The sequence below is a fragment of the Condylura cristata genome, unplaced genomic scaffold, assembly GCF_000260355.1.
Source record: "Condylura cristata isolate star-nosed mole 26May11 unplaced genomic scaffold, ConCri1.0 scaffold00007, whole genome shotgun sequence".
Classification (NCBI taxonomy): Eukaryota; Metazoa; Chordata; class Mammalia; order Eulipotyphla; family Talpidae; genus Condylura; species Condylura cristata.
In genome coordinates, this window is record NW_004567108.1 from 10,215,182 (window position 1) to 10,236,064 (window position 20,883).

General features: G+C 35.1%; 1 protein-coding gene across 1 annotated transcript in view; it reads right to left on the minus strand.

Annotated features, from left to right (window-relative positions):
• The window catches only part of CDH10 (cadherin 10, type 2 (T2-cadherin)), a 135,142-nt gene that overhangs the window by 8,673 nt on the left and 105,586 nt on the right, over window positions 1–20,883 (minus strand). The window contains exons 6-9 of the mRNA XM_004678066.1: window positions 16,213–16,400; window positions 14,192–14,445; window positions 10,374–10,510; window positions 4,704–4,825 (exon numbers count right to left, since the gene is read on the minus strand). Coding sequence (XP_004678123.1) covers window positions 4,704–4,825; window positions 10,374–10,510; window positions 14,192–14,445; window positions 16,213–16,400 — 701 coding nt within the window. The remainder of the gene's footprint in view (window positions 1–4,703; window positions 4,826–10,373; window positions 10,511–14,191; window positions 14,446–16,212; window positions 16,401–20,883) is intronic.

Sequence of the window (20,883 nt, forward strand, 5' to 3'; positions counted from 1 at the left end):
ATCTCTCCTGACCCACCCGCTGCTCCCCTCAGCAGTTTACTTCCTGGATCTGCCTGTTCTGCTCCCTACTCTGTCTCTGGTGAAGCCTCTCGCCATCCCTGAGCCTCTGGCCTGCACTCCAGTTCTGTATGCACAAATAAATAAGTCTTAAAAAAAAAAGTAGAGAATGTATATGTAATATGTATAACTTTTATAACTTCTATAACTTCTAAAAAGAAAGTCCTAACAGTAATAGTTCACTCCATTTGCATTGTCAAAAAATTGTATATTTTTAAATTTAACATATGGCACTGATTCTATTATAAAGATCAACTCTTCTGTTAATTTAAAAGACACAATCTAAGGTGTTATCTGCAGAAACCAAACAAAAGATCATATAGAGCCAAACTAAGAACTAGCCCTACAAGCTGACTAAAGAACTGAAGCATGTGAAGGGGAGAAGGAAGGCAAAGTTTGGGGAGCAAAATGGACTATGGTCATGGACGATGGGTGTTTTGGTTGTGGGTACTGAGTAGTGATAAAAACTGTGGGGGAGACCCTACATTTTGTAAACAAAAGCAATAATGTAATCCATTATTACCTCAATTAAAAAAGTTATCTGCTAACAAAATAGAAAATGTAATGCCTTATACTATCAGCAAATCACCATATTTTACATGCAATATGGTTAATTAATACTATGTGAATATATATGTATGGTATAGGTAACATGTAGCTGTATATTCCTTTGCATATATCTCTATCTTTAGATCATATATGTACAATAAAGTATATTTTTGTATGTTTTAAATTTGCAGGTGGGCTTGAGAAGTTAAGTGTGCATTTATGCTTATAAACAGTCAGTTTTATCCTTAACTTAAAGGAGTATAGCATTTACTGCATTAGTTCAATTTAACACCATGTGAATACTTGATGGAAACATTTGCTACTAATGTTGTGTTCATTTAAAAAGCATTTTCAAGTTTAAATAATTTGGAAAATAATTTTCTGTTTTCATTGTGCTCTTCTAAAATAATCTTCAATCAACTTGAAAGGTGTTTCAGTGATCACACTCTAATGGAATGTGGGATGACAAATGGAATTTAAAATATTTAAAATTAGAAAATGTCATTAGATATTTTAATACTTTAACATTTTCAGTTTCCCACTGATGAAAAAAACTTCCTTTGATCTAGATATGGATGGAATTGGATGGAATTGTTCTGATAGGAACACCCATTTCAATTATCAGAAGGAGAAAAACCAATACCAGATATTTATAAAACATAACAAGTGATCAGATAAAATTTAAGTGGACCCTAGATATCTCTAGAGAATAAGGATACCCAGAGAGACAGAAAGGGAAATATAGGCAGCAAAGTTTGTAGGAGGCACAATGAACTATGGTGGAGGACTAGGGGTACCTTTGTGGCAGGTGTGTGGTACCGTAATATAAACCTGAGGGGGTGTTCCTACACCTCAGTGCCATACAGTGTTTTAAACCAATGTTCCTTTAAAAGAAAGAAAAAGAAAAAGAAAAAATGATTTTTTTCTAATAAAAAACACCCATTTCAGTTGTTAGGAGTAACTTACCAACTCTTCTATGGAAAATATAAACTAGGAGAGTTGTTGGGTAAAGGCTTGGAGTTTAAATTCTATTGAAGGGTAAATATAAGCAGTATTCCTTGAGAAGATTCCCTAGGAAATCTCCTGTGAGATTGAAATACTCTTTTCTTCCCATAGAGATTAAAAAATCATAGAGGGGCATGAGTGAAGAAATATGGAAAGAGAGAATAGCTAATCCTGTTGTCTTCCTTTCCCCAAGTTTCCCCAATACCCGCTGAGGTGCAAATATCAGGAATCCAATAACCTAATTCAGGCGCAAAAGGGAACTAATATTACACCAGTGGTAAATTACATCCTTTCATATGGGAACGTCTTTTCAACTCTTGGACAAGTCACTAACAAGAACAGGGAACAGCGAGAAGTAGGAGGTGGCAATTAGCTTTATTTCTGTCTTTTCATTTTATCTAAATACTAAATTAATGGAATTATATTCTATGCTGTTGTTCTAAATACTACTTTTAAAGAACACTTAGTTTGGAGTAGTATTGAGAGAACTGAAATACCCTATAAATAACTTAAAGACACCCAGTAGTCCTGATTCCCTTTTAAGAGGGGAGACAGAGTCAACAGATTAATTTCCACAAAGTCTTAGTAAAGAAATACTCTAACAAATGACCACTTTGATTTTATCTGCTAGGATATCATAACCTAGAACTTCATTATTGAGAATATAATTTTAGTTTTTTTTTTTAAAGATTTATTTATTCATAAAGAACTGGGGTACAGGCCAGAGATGCGGAGGGTGAGAGGATTCACCAGTGACAGAGTGCGGAGCAGAAAAGGCAGATCGACAAAGTACACTGCTGAGGGGAGCAGCGGGCGGGTCAGGAGAGGTCTGCTGCGCCATGTGGTCACCTCCGGGGCAGGCGGCAGGCGGGAATGGAACTCATGCTGAAGTGGCTTTAGCTTCTTGGTGCTGTGCTTTAACCCACTGCGCCACCAGGGCGTGCCTAATTTTAGTTTTAAGAAACCATTTTTTACTCTTTGAAGTCTAATGCATTTATTCTAAAATAAAAAAAAAAAACTATCATGGGAGGTTATTATTCATGGAGCCAGTTCGTCAAAAATTACTAAACATGTCTTCCTATTGAGTTTGTCAAAATAGGTTATTTTTTATTGAAACCATCTTCAATTTGATTATTTTATTTTAGGATGACAACTTTGTCAAACGTCCGAGAAATATAAAGTGATTGGGTTAGATAGTTTCAAAAGAAAAAATGCATAAACAAAATAAACATGATCCCTTATTTTGTATATTTTGAATACACTTGGAAGTCAGTAATTATAATGACTCAAATGCTCTGAAAGATATCTCTTGAAAATCAAATAGATTAGCCATAGAGGGAGCAATATATGTAGCAATTTCAAAGTGGACAATTTTTCTTAGAGAAAAGGCTTCAACTTATATCATGCTGAGCCCGTTAAGCAGATGACTATGTGGAATGGTATTTTTAAAGCATATAGTGTTCCATTAAGAAGTAAGTCGGAAGCGGCTTAGTCATTTAAATATTCCAAATTAAACATTTCCATAACATTTTCAAATACAAAAAATGAATCTGATTTCAGCAATTTTATTATTTCAAACAAAAGATAGGCTATTGAATTCTTGTTAAAGTCTTCAGAAGGAGGAATTTGAGTTATTCTACAATGTCATTTGCATACAAATGTAAAAATGACAGTGATGTGTATAAAGAGTATCAAATGATGTCAAAACACAATACAGTTTCGAGATGGCTCCCCTTTAATAAAACAGATTTGATTCCCAATTATTATTTATACATGCGGCTCCCTTCTGTGAAGATAGCACTCAAACCAATTAAGAACACTTCTTAAAGCCATATAGCTGGGGCTTTCAAACAACAAAATGAGTCCACTGAGGAAAAGACTTTAAGAGTTATAAACAAAGCTTATGTAGGAAGAGTGTTTTAAGGGATGAAAACTAAGTCGTTAAGCTCTTTATGTGTTGCTATAATGATGAAATGTAACATGTAAGGAGTGAATTGTTCACCCCTGCTTCGAAATCACATTTGCATACATTGCAATATTGACTCAATGTCTCACTAACTCTATGTATTTCTCTTTTTTCCAACTTCCATTTCCCATCTCTCTAGCAGTTATCAATATTTATCTAATGACACAGCATGTTTTTCCCCATTTATTTGCTCTTTGTTTTGAAAATATTAGAAGTTAAATATTTCTTCTTAGTCCCACCTTTGTGGCAATGATAAAATCTCTTTACTTTAAAACTATACAAAGGAAATATGAACCTGTTACAGGTGTTCTTTAAAACACCTTCAACCTTAAAAACATCAAACTCTGTTTTTTTTTTTTTTTGTTAAGATTTATTTTTATTTGTGCATACAGAACTGGGGTACAGGCCAGAGGCTTAAAAAACAACAGAGGTTGGCCCTCCCTGGTGGCGCAGCGGGTTAAAGCACAGCACTGAGAATCTAAAGCCGCTTCCGCATGAGTCCGATTCCCGCCTGCCCGGGAGGCGACCACATGGCGTGGCAGACCTCTCCTGACTCGCCTGCTGCTCCCCTCAGCAGTGTACTTCATCGACCTGCCTGTTCTGTTCCCCACTCTGTCTCTGGTGAACCCTCTCACCGCCCCTGAGCCTCTGGCCTGTACCCCAGTTCTGTATGCACAAATAAATAAATCTTAAAAAAAAAAAAAATTATGTTATCGGAGGGCCCTTCCTGGAGGCAAAATGGGTTAAAACACAGCACTGTGAAGCTAGTCACAGCCACTGCAACACGAGTTCGATCCCCAGGTAGGTGGGTGATCCACATGGTACAGCAGACCTCTCATGACCCTCCAGCTGCTCCCCTCAGCAGTGTACTTCGTGGATCTGCTTGTTCTGCTCCCCACTCTGTCTCTGGAGAGTCCTCTCACCCCCACCCTCCCCTCCACTGATCTATACCCCATTTCTGTATGTATAAATAAATCCTTAAAAAAATAATGTAAACTATATAATGTAAACTATATATAAACATTTTTATCTGTTTTTATCATCTTTTCCCCTCAGAAATGGGAAAAGAAAATACTTAAAATACCGTTAAAATCTTCCTCTGATTTGCAATCCTACAGGTATTTACCTGTCCTGGTCTGGCATTTTCACACACAAAAGTGTCATAAAACACAGCAAATTGTGGGGCGTTGTCATTGACATCCAAAATTCTCACAAAAACAGCCACTCGAGTCATCTCTTTGGGATTGTCTAGAAAAGTGGAAGAGAAAATGTGGATAGGAAGACACATTAGTTTATCAGATTTAATCATATAAGCATCATGAGGATATTAATGCTCACATACAAATAGGCATTGTGTTTATTCTACTCACACAAGGAGCAAAAGCAATAAAGGAAATTACTACAGAGCCTAATTAAGTAGTCTTGAATTCAGTCGTTATTGCACTCAAGTACTATTATTATTTTTGAAAACCTTTTTAAAAGCACAGCACAGTGTAATTGAGTTCATATTATATTTGTGTCCTAGTAGTCCAAATATATAAAATGAAAACAAAGAGAATTTATTAATTTTTGTTACACATTACTGTATTAAATAATTCTTTATTGGTATTTTTGTTTGATTAATAAATAGTTTTAAAGGAATTAGTAAGAGGCCCAAGTTCTTAAATGGTAGTTATTATCTCACACCCTATTTTTCTTCTTTTAACACTAAGATATATTCCAACAGCTACTCGTGATTCTTATTTTTGAAAATGTACTTCTATGTCTATGGATTTTAGAATTTTGTATTTAAATTTAAAATGAAATAAAAGGATTCAAATATTTTATTGACATAATTACTACTGATATCATTTAAATAATCTAGGCTGAAATTTGTACACAATTAATTCAATGGCAGCAAATGGTATAATTATGATTTTTTTTTAAGATTTATTTATTTGTACATACAGAACTGGGGTACAGGCCAGAGGCTCAGGGGTGGTGAGAGGGTTCAACAGAGACAGAGTGGGGGACAGAACAGGCAGATCGACGAAGTACACTGCTGAGGGGAGCAGCGGGCGGGTCAGGAGAGGTCTGCCACGCCTTGTGGTCACCTCTGGGGCAGGCGGGGATCGAACTCATGCGGAAGCGGCTTTAGCTTCTCAGTGCTGTGCTTTAACCCGCTGCACCACCAGGGAGGGCCATAATTATGATTTTTTGACTGACAATGTTAAACCAAAACCATCATCATTTTCACACAAGTTATGCATTTTAAAAAGTGCTTTGATTTGTAAATGGAATTTAAAATATAAATATTTACCTTAGCTTTGCATAACATACTGGTCTTATTCATAATTATATTATCTCCAATGTAATTTTTTCTAGGCACTTGTAAAACTGATTTCTCAGAGATTTCTGTCATCTTAAATTCAGGCTAAACTCATCAGACTTTGTGACATCAAAATACCAGTCTTAGCATAATGTTCAAAAGTACAGCTAAAAGGACTTTTACATAAAAAGAAAAAGGAGACAAAGCCAAATATAACGAGTAGCAGATAAGCTGAGAGGCAGTAGCGTTCTTGTTAAATGGCCTCTTCCAGCACAACATGACTTGAATAAAATCCCTTACCCTTGTGAAATTCATCTGACTTTTTAATTTTGTCAGAATCATTTTCACATATATATATAAACAGGGAATATATCGCCACACAAAGTAATTTATTTCCCCTTCTTTCTCTCCATGTGATTACAATGTTACTAAAATAATAAAATCAGCACTTTGAAAAAATAATGTACAAGAACTGATGACTCAGCACAGACGTTTCAAGCGGAAGAAAAATGAAAGCATGCAGGCAGAATTCGCAATCCATCTGACTGACGGGGACAGTGTTGATTTCAACACGGGTGGTTCCTACATATAGCCCTGTGTCCTAGGCCTTACCATCGAGGTTGGTGTAAATACCCATATAATATTTACACAAAAGTCAAATCGCCTAAAGACATATTTCTCAGACAGTAGCTTTGTCACAAAGCAAATCAAGTCTCATTAACTTTTCCTTCTTGTCATGAGAAAATTGAAAGCAGTTTCCCTTTCTAACATTCTTCTGCAGCCTGACTTCAGTCTGTTCACCATATGGATATTTTCTGGTTCTAATTCCATATTTGCTAAAGTATTATTACATATTGTTCACTTCTTGGTGCATTATGTAGCTAAGAATTCATCCCTGGTGTCAAGCGGAGCTGCTGTGGTTCACAGTGCGAGCACTCATTCCTGTGTAGCTTGGCCAGTTTACTCTATACCCCGACACCTCAGTTTATGCAACAGGAATAAAAAGGTCTGGTGGCAGAAGGGGTTAAGATGCAGCATTATGAAGCTATCTGCAGCCACTGCAGCATGACTTCGATTCTCGGCCAGGGAGCTGACCCACAGGGCACAGCAGACCTCTCCCGTCTCACCCACTGCTCCCCTCCGCAGTGTATTGCAGTAGATCTGCCTGTTCTGCTCCCCACTCTGTCTCTGGTGGGTCCTCTCTCCCCCCACATCTCTAGTCTGTACACCAGCTCTTGTATATATAAATAAATAACTCTTAAGAAAAATAAATCAAAAGAGAACTTGTAAAGGGTTATTTGAATATCTGGATTCATTAATGTGTACAAATTTCTTATCAAAATGTCAATATGCTGATAAGTACTCAATATTTTGATGATGATGATGATTTATATCCCCATCATATATTTTTTATTTAGTGCTGACACATTACCTAAGAGCTTATGTTATCTTTTTCCGCAACAAGCTACACAAATACAAGAATGTTAGCTAGTTTTTCTACAATTCATGTGGGTGTAAAGAGACTACTCATGAAGAGTGGAGAGAGGCGAAGAAAGTAAAAATTTTCCACGCTTTCCTACCTTCCCTATTCTGAAATCATTTGCTAATAAAAGGCTAAGTGTTCACCTACAAATGAGATTTCAACACCTAAAGTTAGTTATTGCTATAGAGGAAGTGACAGTACAGTTCTTTCACATTTTCTAGAATTTGTTTTTAAATCTGTTTGAATAATAGATGTGTGTAAAATATTTTCTTTCAATATAATGTCTTGACATAAAAATTATTGTTTTGTTAGCACCAATTCACTTTCTAGTTTTACCACGGAAGCCACGAGAGACTGCAAAATTTCATATTGAAAAAAAATTGCATCGTCAGTCCCTTCCCTAACACAATATGGTGATTCACCAACCTCTTTACAAATAACTCAAGGCCTCTTCAGATCAAAAGCTAAATCCACAGAGAGAAACTTGCCGTGTAAAGCATCAGGCCTGGAGTCACCTATTCAAAAACACAGTGCTTACACTAATCTTTTTACTGGCAGAGGCTGCAGCCTATATATCAATAAAAATATGAAGCATTCAAAGGAAGCATCCTGCTAATAGTAGCTGGCATATATTCACCACCTGAGTCTCTCTCAGAGTCCTCCAGGGAAACTACTGGAACAAGAGTGTGTCAGCAGTAAAGGATCTTAAGATGCATGACCTCAGGTGAAACCAGGCCTATGCAGCCACAAGTTTTTCCACATGTCCCAGAAGAGGAAAACTTACATCATTACCAGAAATCCTAGGCTTCAGAAAGATGAATTTTTCCTCTCTGCTTAGGGAAATAATTTCCACTAAAAAGGAACTAGGCGTAGATAATGGTGTCCTGCAGTCCTAAACTCTGCTACTGTCCTCAGATCTATGCAAAGATTGCAGTGAAATTTTCAGATGGGGTTGAAGTAACTGGTTTCTACTACAAAACAATGAATGTGTGAATTGATTGTGACCTTAATTTTCGATAGTTGATAACGTTCTTGGTATTTCATAACATTGTGTGTGTGTGTGTGTGTGTGTGTGTGTGTGTGTGTGTTGAAAGAAAGAAGAAATTCCATGGTATAATATGCTAACTACTACCTGGAGTAGTATTTGTGATGATTTCTGACAAGTGCTCTGGCATATTGGAATGGACTGGTGGAGGCAGGGCCGGGGACGTGGGTAAGTAAGTACGTGTATACTCATCATCCTGTCTGACTGAGGGCTTGCTGTGTGACCCACATACCACAAACCCAGTGTTTAAAACCTAGTTATAGCACTTTCCTATCTGCTGCTTCCCTCTTTCCCTCTTTCCATTGAACACCCGGAATAGCATAATGGGCCCCTGACTGTTTGTGCCTTGGCAGGTAGACATTTGCAGCACTTACTCCATAGATTGATTTTATTTAAGGACAAAAAATAGGTTTGGTTCTTAAAAAGAAGAATGTAATTGGCTTAGCTTTTTACAGAATCATAATTACTTCAACTAGCTTTAGAAGTTAAATTTCTCAAAGTATCTGAAATGGAAAGTCCAATTCCTAGCTCAACAGACTTGAATAAAGAGCTTGAATGAAGCAGAGAACACAAATAATAATTCTTGAAAGAACAGATTGGATTGTGTGTGGCATATCTAACCAGGGTGATGTGGAACTGAGAGACATTAAAAACTCTCCTTAAAGGAAAAATTAGGAAATCTAATGCTGGGTCTATTTCACAATGGAAAACTGATTCATTTTGATGGGGGGGGGTGTTGAGAGGAATTCTTCTATATTTCACTGCTATAGCCGAGGGAAAGGACTCAATCATTACATTATCTTGAAGTGGTTAAGTCACTTTAAGGATGTTTTGCTAGTTCCATGCTACCAAGACTCTTGCTGATTTAGTCACATGCTCTGCCTTCCACATTCCAGAATGGTTTCTTCAATTAACTTCACCTTGACATGTGTGTGTGTGAATTCAACTTAGTTTTCAGATCTGGAATTTATGGGCATGACTCATTCCTTAATTATGCTTCTTCTTAAAGCATTTCACAAGTTGCTCTACTCCATGTACAGCACAGAACAGGAACCGGACACCATGAAAAGGTTTGGGTGAGCAGGAAGGACCAGCACCGAACCTCCTGCTTAGAGGGCCCCTGTGTTACCTTGTTTTAATGCTTTGTTGTTACCATGCTAAATTTGTGTATACATTTTTTAATAAGAGTACAGATATTTTCAATTTATAATGGACACCATAAATAATGCAGGCAAGCTTGAGTGTGAGCAGCAACCTTTGCAATTAGAGAGAGATGTAGTGTTGGGCTCTACCCAGTGTGATCATTTGGATTTCGCTTTATAAATTAAGTATAAATTAAGAATAGGATTTAAAAACAGAATGAACAGAATGACTGGTTTCAAGTCCCAGTTTTAGTACTGTTGGCATTGTAACTTGGACTAGATACTAAAACCTCCAGAGTCTTATTTTCCTTCTCTGTTAAATGAGGTTAATAAAAATAGTAATAGGAGAAAAATAATTTTAAAATTCTTAAACTGATACCCAATAGAGTGCTTAATGTCATCTTTTATTATCAACACCTTGCTTCTTCATATGTAAAGAGGAATTAATAGTCTCTTCCTACATGCTCTTGATAAAATTAACCGATAAATACCTGGCAGTTAATGATGATACTAACTTACCATGTCTGTAGAACAAATTTAGTACATTTCTCTTTCCCTAAATGGAAATATCTCAAGTTCCCAATTCTAGATCATTGTATTTTTTACTATCAGTTGTAGATTTATGAATATCTATAGTTTTCTCTCTTTTTATATCTGTAGCTATATCTATATATATATGTGTGTAATGAAAAAATAGGTGCTAAAAAGACTTTTCATAAACATAGATTAAAATTCATTTGTGCAATGAGAATATATAATATAAAGACCTAATATATATATATATATATATATATATATACACATAAAATTCATCTTACTGATTTCAGCAGCAATAACAGTAAGATTATGCCATTGAGATAATTCACGATCCAGTGGCTTTGATGTATAAAGGGATCCATTTCCAGAATGTATGTTGAAAATCCTGTCAAGGTCAGTATGACGATCCAAGGAAAATCTGAACATAGAGGGAAAACAAAAACAAAAACAAAAACATAAAAACCCAGAAACGAAAACATAGAGGCACTATTATTGACAGTTTCAAGAGAAAATGGGAAAATATGTAACACGTGTCACTCATTATTTAAATAAAGTACAAAGTACTGATCTAGAATTCAGATTGCTTTGCTGACTTACTGGCATACACACGCACCCATGCTTACCTTCTGAGGTTGGCATTCTGCTCTATTATTATTGTGAATGTTGGCATTATTACACTATTCTCTACTTTCACATACATTCAATTGAGTTTGTTATATTTTCTCACAAAATAGGCAGCTTACATACAGGTGGTTACTTACTAACAGACGGAGGTGGTGACTGAATATTCTGCCAAAGAATTACAAGAATCTAATCGAAAGGTTATTGTCTTTTGCTTAGTGAGGAAACTGGAGATAACTTACTTCTGAGTAGAGGTTATGATTAGGCTTAGAGGATTCCAGGTCTGAAAACTTGTGCTTCTGTGTACATTTTTACTAAAGATGTTTTTAAAATAGGAAAGTTTTAGAAAAGACCTTTTATGTATTTCTACCAAATAAATCTTTGTGCATTCCACACTGAACTGCAAACTAATTAAAGGGACTGTATTGGGTGCCATTCTATAACCTAACACTGAGTTTATTAATATATAAGTACACAAATCCCATTATTTAGGGAATTTTCAGTCAAGGTGAAAAACAGCTATCCTCCCCTCACTGGTCCCTGCCACTTCACAATGCTAATGGCTTATAAATGTTTTATAGTTCTTGAGTTAGCAAACATAATTCCCAATTTTATTTAATGCTTTATAGTAAAAAATAAATAAAACAAAGATGACAAGACCAGGAATAATATTCAATTATGGCATAACTTTTCCTAAGTCAGTCATCCATTTATTTTAAAGAAATAGAATATTTTAAAGAATGAACTATTTTTAAAGTGTGCTTTGTGTGTATTGCTTTGTGTGTAATAATACAAAATAATTTAAAAATGTGTCATGAAATTCTTTTGTTTTTTAGTGTTCTAATGATTTCTAAAATTCAATTGACATTTATGATCTTTGTGCCTGGTTTTGAATAAATTGCATTAGAAGAACAATTAATTTGTCAATATAGCTAAAGTGATTTTAATTTTGAGGAGTCCTTATTTTATATTTTATGTTAAACCAATTCCAAATAGAACAGAACAGTCATTTACAGATCTTCATAATAAACTCCAATCCTCTCTATTAACACACTATAAATTTATTTTTATATTCAAGTCACATGTTTTATTTACCATTCACAAATAGAGCAAAATGTTTTATTTCTGCATATGGAATAATTCACAAATTATTTCCCCATGTAAAAGAAATATTTTAGTACTGACAGTATCAACATAGAGTTTACCTTCTGCTTGGAGTGTTCCATGATTGCCTGAAGTAGAAACTACTTGTCCTCTCTATGCAAAATACCTTTTATCCCTCATCTCTGCCATATACCACATCTCAAAAAGGAAATCAAACTTGTAAATACCACATATTATGCTTGGAGTTCTGAGGCACTCAATAAATCACATTTCTCATATTGAATGTTTTTCCTAACACACAGAGAACTCCTTAAGAAACATGTTAATATCTGATATGCTGAAATGGTTATTGAACTCCTTAGGCATTTTGTCAAATAATATGATTGCTTATCACTATGGAAAAATGAAACAAAGCTTCAAATGCAAATCAATATAAAGCACTCTTATCTTTCCCATATCAACTTTACATTTTTTTTCTAAATTACATCTTGTAGTTTATTTTAAAGAAATAATAATACAATTTAGAAGACTGGATGAAATTATCTTGAAGCTACAGAGACACTGAGTTTTTCCAGACATGACATATTTTCCAATGCTTTACTAACAAATTGTATGTGTTAACTTTCACTTTTATTTTAAAAGCCATTTTCAAAATACTACTTGAAACAGACCCCTTTGATTATTGCATTATCATTTATAATATATGATATAAGTAATTTATAACATGTCCAGTATTATCCATCCCATAAATGCATTGCATCAGCAAATGTTCTTTGGCACACACACACAAACACACATACACACACATTTTAAATCTTCATGGCCTATCAAGAATAACATCCAAGGATATTCATTTGCATTTTCTATACCTAATTAGCATAAATTCAAATATACGATAACCTTCATGGCATAGACTCTGTTATTAATAAGTAATGAATTTATTAACACTATTGCATGTAGTCTAAGTAAGTGGATTCTTTACTCCTTGTCCTTAGATTTGAGTCTTTATTAAATACTTTAGATTTGTTTCAAAAATCCACAGCCCATTTTGATATAACAGCAGTCTATAGAAGAGGAAGCAAACCCTATTTCATGGTGTGGAGAAATGTCTTTATATTTGACATTCCATAACAACACTCTATTTGAATGGAGTGCTTCTAAAAACATAACATTTCGCTTAACAAAGATCTTTTAAAACAGAAACAGAGAACATAGCTTATTAAAGTCAGTTAGGAGTACACCAGTGGGAGAGTTGTTAAGTGTTCAGTGGGGAAAATGAATGTGCATGTTGGTTATGTAAACACTTCAAAAGAAAAAAAAAAATCAAGGCGGGCAACCATTCCCATAACGATGAATGGACTGGAGAAGAGGCATTTATGGAAAGACCAGCTGGCAGCTGGGTGTTGTTGTGATTACCGCACACAGGCTTCTGATGCCAGCCCATGGCAGTCTGGGGTGCTGTTGTATGACCATAAGAAAAGATTTAGGTAACACTTCTAACTTTAAGTACAACCAGCGTTACAGGGTACATTAAATTCAAGGTTCTGTTCGTTCTGCTGCTGTATACTAAGGAGAGAGGAATGTTTGCAAACTGCCCCGCCATTTGAATTCTTGCTTGACTGGTCCATATGATTTTGTAGGGGCTACAAAATTAGTCTGCTGAAAATTCCAGTAAGTGCTGGGTTAACAGTCTAACGTGAGTAATTCTTTTGAGGCGGAATAGTATTCAAATAATAGCACAAATGTCAACAAAAACTATTGTCTTTTCCATTGCCTATGTTTATGACATCTCATGTTTTTAAACTCCCGTTTAAAAAAAAAATCAAAGGAAAAAAGTAAAATAAAATTACTCTTACTTTTCCTTAATGCACTATTATTTATTTAATATAGTCAAAACAAACTAAAATTGACCCTTCCTTGAATGCAGGAAGATAAGAGAGTTTCCAAAATCACAATATAACTGCATTATAGCATTGCTGGATTTATAGTCTTTTGAATGGTTAAAAATCCTTCCAACTTACATATTATTTAATAACCTGAAGGCACAAATAAAGTGATTTGATTGCATTGTAATTGCACAGCTGACATATGCCCCCTATCTGGGGCAAGGGCAACACAGACCATATCTTAACCACACAGGCACAGGAAAAGTGTCAGGTTTCAGGCAAAAGGGCAAGAGTGGAAATGTAGTGAACTCTGAAGTCTATGCAAGCCCTGCACAAGGCAATCAGAGACAATTTCCTTGAAACCTGTACTCACTCAATGGATATTCAACATACAGAGGCTCATATCTTTCAAGGCATTAAATATTGTAGGTAAAATTGCTTGATGTCTATATTCAATTTCCTTTCAGTCCATCTTAAGCATACATTACCTAATGGAGCTAGATGTAGAATCCGGGTCTCTGGCCATTACAGTTCCAATGATTGTGCCTACTTCAATATCTTCATGAACCTCAAACAGATAGGAGGACCTGCTAAAAACGGGAGGCTCATCCACGTCTTCTATAGAGATTTTCACAATTGTTGTATCTTTAAATGGTCCTAGGTAATAAAAACGTGGATCCACGTGGGTATTTTCTGCTTCAACCTTCAGAGTGTAAAGTCTTCGGCTCTCGTAATCAAGAGGCTGTATAACAAAATAAATCATCAAGTTAGAGGGCAGTATATTGAATTAAATTTTCCTTTCAAGGTACAGTAGATTTTTAAAGCCTGGTTGTGTTATGTCAAGGTACTCATTAACTGTGAATAATTAAAAGTGATAAAAATAATTTATGTATCAGTGAGGATTCAATTTTTACTATTTAATGTATCCAATAGGTGATATTTCAAATGCAAGAAAATGATAGTCTTACATTTTGGAAAAATTGAATAGTTATTAATTCCTATAGCATAAGGTGTTGACTCATTACAAAAAATGAACTGATGGTGTGTGTGTGTGTGTGTGTGTGTGTGTGTGTGTGTGTCTGCTGGTATATGTGCTGAGATGTTGGCTTCTTTTCAATTCTTCTATAAACAAAACTCAGTTGTATTTTTAAATTTGTTCTGATATTTCTATTCAGTTTAATGGGCTTATGGTTCTGTATAAGTTTATGAAATTTAGAAGACTAATGTAAACCATTCAGCAGCTATATTAAACATTGTATAAGGAGAAAAATTTGATCGAAAATGTTAATTATTTTGTTATAAAACAAGTATGGGAATCAATAATGTTATAGCTTAACTGTCATGAAATTAAAATCAAAGCCCTCACCTCTCAGTTACTCTAAAATGTATGTTTGTTAACAGAAAACAAGGTGTCATTGATTCAGATCCCTTCAGTCATTTTAACAGCAGATTCTAGCTACATAGTTGTGACTTCCCAGACTTGAAAAACAAGAAAACTGCTTCCTCCTTTGTAGGTCACTGTCCATTTAATGAATTGGTTAAATACCTTGGGCTTTTGAGTACCTTAGTTTTTTCAATGAGATCTCATAGAAATATATATAGAATTGTATGATTGACCAGTGTTCAATGGTTACTTTATACATATAGAGTGTTCAGGACATTTCATTAGGACCTACATTTTACTGAGCATTTTTTAAAATAATGACCATACTAACTCTACAATGAAAAAATAACTAGTTACCTTTAAACAGTATCACTGAGCATATGTTAGCAGGAAAGTTTAATTTATGTAGCAGAAGGAAAAATGTGAACAATTAAATTATCTTCCAATCCATGCTGTCTCTTTTTATTAGCAACTCTAATTATTGCTTCATACATCTGGATAGATGGCATGCTACCTTTTATATCTCCAACTGTGATGATAAATTGCCATTATTAGCTGACTCTTTTTTTAAAAAACAAGTTATTATGGGGTCTATTATTAATGTGGCTTAGAAACAAAATCATGCATATATAAACTCACCTTCAAACTTTTCTAAAATCTTAGGTTTCATACCTCAATGACCAAAAACAGAGTTGAAATGTCCAAGGAGAACTTTGGCTTTATTCCTCATACTTAGGCACAACATAAATTATGGTTAAAAATTATATTGGGGGGCTCTCCCTGGTGGCACAATGGGTGAAATCACAGCAATATAAAGCTATCACAAGTTCAATTCCCAGCCAGGGAGATGAACCACATGGTGCGGTAGACCTCTCCTGACCTGCCCACTGCTCCCCTCAGCAGTGTATTTCATCTATCAGCCTGTTCTACTCCCCAGTCTGTCTGTCTCTTGTGAATCCTCTCACCTTCCCTGCACCTCTGACCTGTACCCCAGTTCTGTATGCATAAATAAATCTTTAAAAAATTATATTGGTCTTTCTAGTGGATAACACATCGATAGACAGCACAAAATTATATCCCTACTCTCTAAACAGGTGGATTTTTACTTATTCTGATGCTGGGCACCTTTTTCACAGTTATGATGCCTTCTTGCGTGTCCTTCTCCGTTATAATGTCAAACATCTCAGTCCCATCACCATCAATAATTCGGTATTCTACTTCGGCATTTTTCCCAGTGTCAGCATCAGTTGCTTTTACACTGCCAATGGCTGTACCAACTGGAGAAGATTCAAGAACTCGAAGATGGATGGTGTCTGCAGAAAATAAAGGAAGAGGAAAAGAGACAGGAGAGAAGTTTCTCAATAGACTATTCAAAGGTAAAAGGCATAGGCGAGCACACTCATGCTCTCCACTAAATGACCAATGATTGAATTGAATGTATACAATATGAATAATGTTACATTAAAGTTTAGGAACAAAAAGAGAGGGCCTTTCGACTGTGCATATTATGAACAGTGAGTACCAACCTCATGTTAAGAGCGCTATTTTTAAAAATAAATGTTTGCCTTTTCTGCATTTGTCCAAATAATTAGAGGCTATTTATTAAGTTCAAATATGTACCCATGTATGTGTGCAAAATCACAACCGATCATGGAATAGACGTAGGGAATATTTACCTTAAATTGTTTTTCTGTTGTTGTATTTAGCTATTTATTACTCATAGCTTATTTCAGGCACAGGCGGAACATTACAAATTTCCTGAAATCAGCCATAATAGGGATTCTATTTATATTTGAGACAGAAAATACAAAGAATAGTCTGTGGGAGAAATACAAAGATGCCCTTCACAGTGTCAATGTAAAAACACTAAATTCCGACAAACTCTTTCCATGTCAGAGGAAAACAAGGATTTATCAAAAGCCCTCGTGCACCTGGATGTGTTTCCAACTTGAATCGTCTCTACTGCTAATGAGATTTATGTTTTAGCACCAGATCGTAAACTACATATTACTGACAGATTAATGGACCTAAGCACACTTCTGATTATAGCACCTTCTTGCTCATAAACCTTAAGTAATTCTCTTTAATATACATAATAAAGTGCAAAGCTCTTAGCCAGTCAGTTCTTCTCTGAGCATGTCTTTCCTAATGTATTTTGCCTTCAGTCACTTCCAGGAAGGACTTGCACTGATTTAGGCTGCTCAAGGTTTTCTAAACATTCCTCTATGCATTTTCCTTCTGCCACTTTTGCCACAAAATACTGTAAATTCTTACCCCACTACACTGCCCTCGTATGACCATGGTGCATCTTCCCAGATCTGAGGATATGGCATTTTAATTGGCTGAATATTTGGGGTTAATGCCCCTTCAAGTTCATATGTTAGAAGTTTTAAGCCCTAGAAATTCAGAATGTGACTTTATATACAGGCTTCCAAAGAGGTAATCAAATTTAAATGGAAATACTTAGGTGGGTCTAATAGGATTCACCAGTTTTTGTTTTTTGTTTTTAAATAATAGTTTATTTTTACATCATTTCGTGCCTTTTTCCATCTCAGTTGTAATATCACCAGTGTTTTTTAGATTTTTTTTTATGCATACAGAACTGGGGTGCAGGACAAAAGTATGGGGTGAGAGGATTCACCAGAGACAGAGTGGGAAGCAGAATAGGCAGATAAACTGAAATACACTACTGAGGGGAGCAGGGCGAGTCAGAAGAGTTTTGTGTTTTGATAAGATCTGGAATCTGACAGGCACAGAATGAAGAACAGCTGGAGACCCTTGGAGAAGTTAGCCATGCATATAACACAAGTAAAGAAGGAACCTCAGAAGACTCTAATCCAGTTGACATCTTAACTGTGAACTTTGAACTTCCAAGATCATGAAAAAATACATTTATTATGTAGGTTGATTCATATCATATGGTTTGTGGTATTTCATCATGGCTGCCCTAACAAATTGATCTATGTACTTATGCTGGCTGAGTTTGAGACATCATTTGCTAGGAGAAGTCATTAAAACTCCTTCCCAGCCCCTCCCTGGTGGTGCAGCAGGTTAAAGCACGCACTAAGAAGCTAAAGCCACTTCAGCATGAGTTTGATACCGGCCCCGAGGTGACCCACATGGCGCCACAGACTTCTCCTGACCGCCTGCTGCTCCCCTCCTGTTCTGTTTCTGACTGTCTCTGGTGAATCCTCTCACCACCCTGAACCTCTGGCTGTATCCCAGCTCTGTATGCATAAATACATCTTTTCAAAAAAAATAACTCATTTCCACCACATGCCAGTGAGCCTGTTATTCTGTATTTTTTATTCTCCTTCCTACATTTTCTCCTTATTTAACTTTGGTAACACACTACTGAAAGCAATTCTCTAAGCATTCATAGATTACTGATTTTTTCATTTTTAAAATATATTTATTACATAATCCTTCATTTTTGTGCAATGAATGACTTCCCCGTGAAATTCCCACCACCCATTCACCTATGCAGCAACATGGATGGAGTGGAAAGCATTATGCTTGGTAAAATAAGCCAAAAAGAAAAAAGAAAAATATCAAATGGTCTTACTTATAGGAACAATGTAGAAGAACCAAACAAGGGAACAGGAAAAATAAAGTGACTATAATAAAGTAAAAATCACAATCATCTGGTTATTCTCTCTCCTTGCCTTTGCTGCTGCTTCTCTTAGGTTTCCTCATCTTTGGATGAAAGTGAATTTCACTGACTTCCTTCAAGTGACTGCTCATCTGTGGCTTCCTCAGAAGCTTTCACCAACAACCTGTTGAATATAGCTTTGCTGAACATGCCTCTCCTAACCACTCTTCATGTCAACTACCCAACTGTCAGGCATTATATTATCTACCTAGCTATTGGTGTTACCAATAATGTAATATGATATAAGGACTTTGTTGGGTATTTCCCAACTATTACATGCCCACTGTATTTCTTTGAGTTTAATAACCACACATACTTACTTAAATACTGGGAAAATGTGAAATTTCCCACTGGTTTACTAGCTCCTATATTTGGGCAAATCCAATCAATTGCTGGCCACTCTCAATATACACTGCAGTGATATTCACATTTTGAAAACATTACTGTATCAAAGATTAATAAAACCTTAAATTTCTTTGATTGTTTCTACTGTCCTTAAAATAAAATAAGATACCCAAATGATGACCCTACATAAGTTGACTCTTTTGTCCTACCATTCATTCCCTTATTAAAAATCTCCATAAAATTTGTTTTCTTTAGGATTTTCCAATATGCATTTCTTACTTCGAGTCAACATACTTTTCATTATATAAGCCCATCTGACAACCTCTTACTCTTCCTGTTGATGCATTTCTGTTTCACTATGTTCATCCATGGAGCATCATAAATTTTAGCCTACTTTCTGCAAGTTCCACCTTTAAAAATGCAATCCTATGGAAGTAGCAACTCAACATGTTGATTTACTACACCATAGAAGTAACTTTTCTGTAATAAGAAAATTGTATAACTGATTTAATGAAAAAAAAAAAAAGTATTCATGTTAGCATAAATTATTCGTCTTCACTTACCTTACAATAGCTGATAAAATCTGGTTTCTGTTAAAATCTCTATGACCATGATTATCTATTTTCTTTTTTCAAAATATTTATTTATGCATACACAACTGGGATACAGTCCAGAGGTGCAGGGGCAGTGAGAGAATTCACCAGAGAGAGTGGGGGAGTAGAACAGGCAGATTGATGAAGTGCACTGTGGAGGGCAGCAATGGTAGAGACAGGAGAATTCTGTGGCTGCAGAGAGATTAATAGTGCTGTGCTTTAACCCACTGTGCCACCACAGAGGACCTGACTATCTACAGGATATTTGAAATATATTATACAACTGTACTGATTTTTTCAATTAAATGAGTAGGTAGCTAGACCTAGACACACTGCAAATACATGAAAGACTTAACAATATAAATATGAAAAATATGGCTCATTTAATTGATATTTATATAAAATTTATATACATATATCTACATAAATTAGATTAAAATTTGTTATTTAATAGTTTATGATTATATATTAAATTACATGGATTTTATTATAATAAATTACATAAATTTTAATTTAATTGGATCCCATAATTAGTAATTACACAGGTTTGAATAAATTATAATAAATCACTATCTGTTCATGCTACAATTAAGGTAAAGGCTAATATAAAAATGATACCCCCATAAATCCTCATATTCCTAAATGTTTGAAAAGAAAAAAAAAATCAACTTCTATAAAACTGAGGCTTCAAAAGATACAAACTTAAAAACAAAAAATATGAAAAACTAATAAAAATTAAAACACATAGAATAAATAACTCTTTTGTTTGTTATGCAAGTTCTTCTGGAGAAAGGAAAAAATGAAGATTCTTTTTTTAATTTGTTATTTGAGTGCAGAATAACACTAACTCATTATACGAGGTCAGGATAAAACCAGACAAAAGACCAGTCATAAAAGCAGGCTAGAATTCAAGTTCTATCACAGCTGATTGTATAGCATTTAGCAAGTTCATTTTTAATTCCCAACAGTCCCTGAAATTAAATTTTTGAGAAACGATTCCTATTTCTATTAGCTAAATTCTAAGCTTTGAATTTCACTAAGGTTTACATGCAGAGAGATCCTACTAGCGATCTAGCTCTCTAGATCCTTTACTTTCTAGAGATCCTTACTTTTACTTCGCAGTGTTGTCAAGTCCTGCTAAAACCTTCCAATGTGTGTACTTTATTCACTCCTTTCTTGTCATCTATGCCCTAAACATTTTGCTTA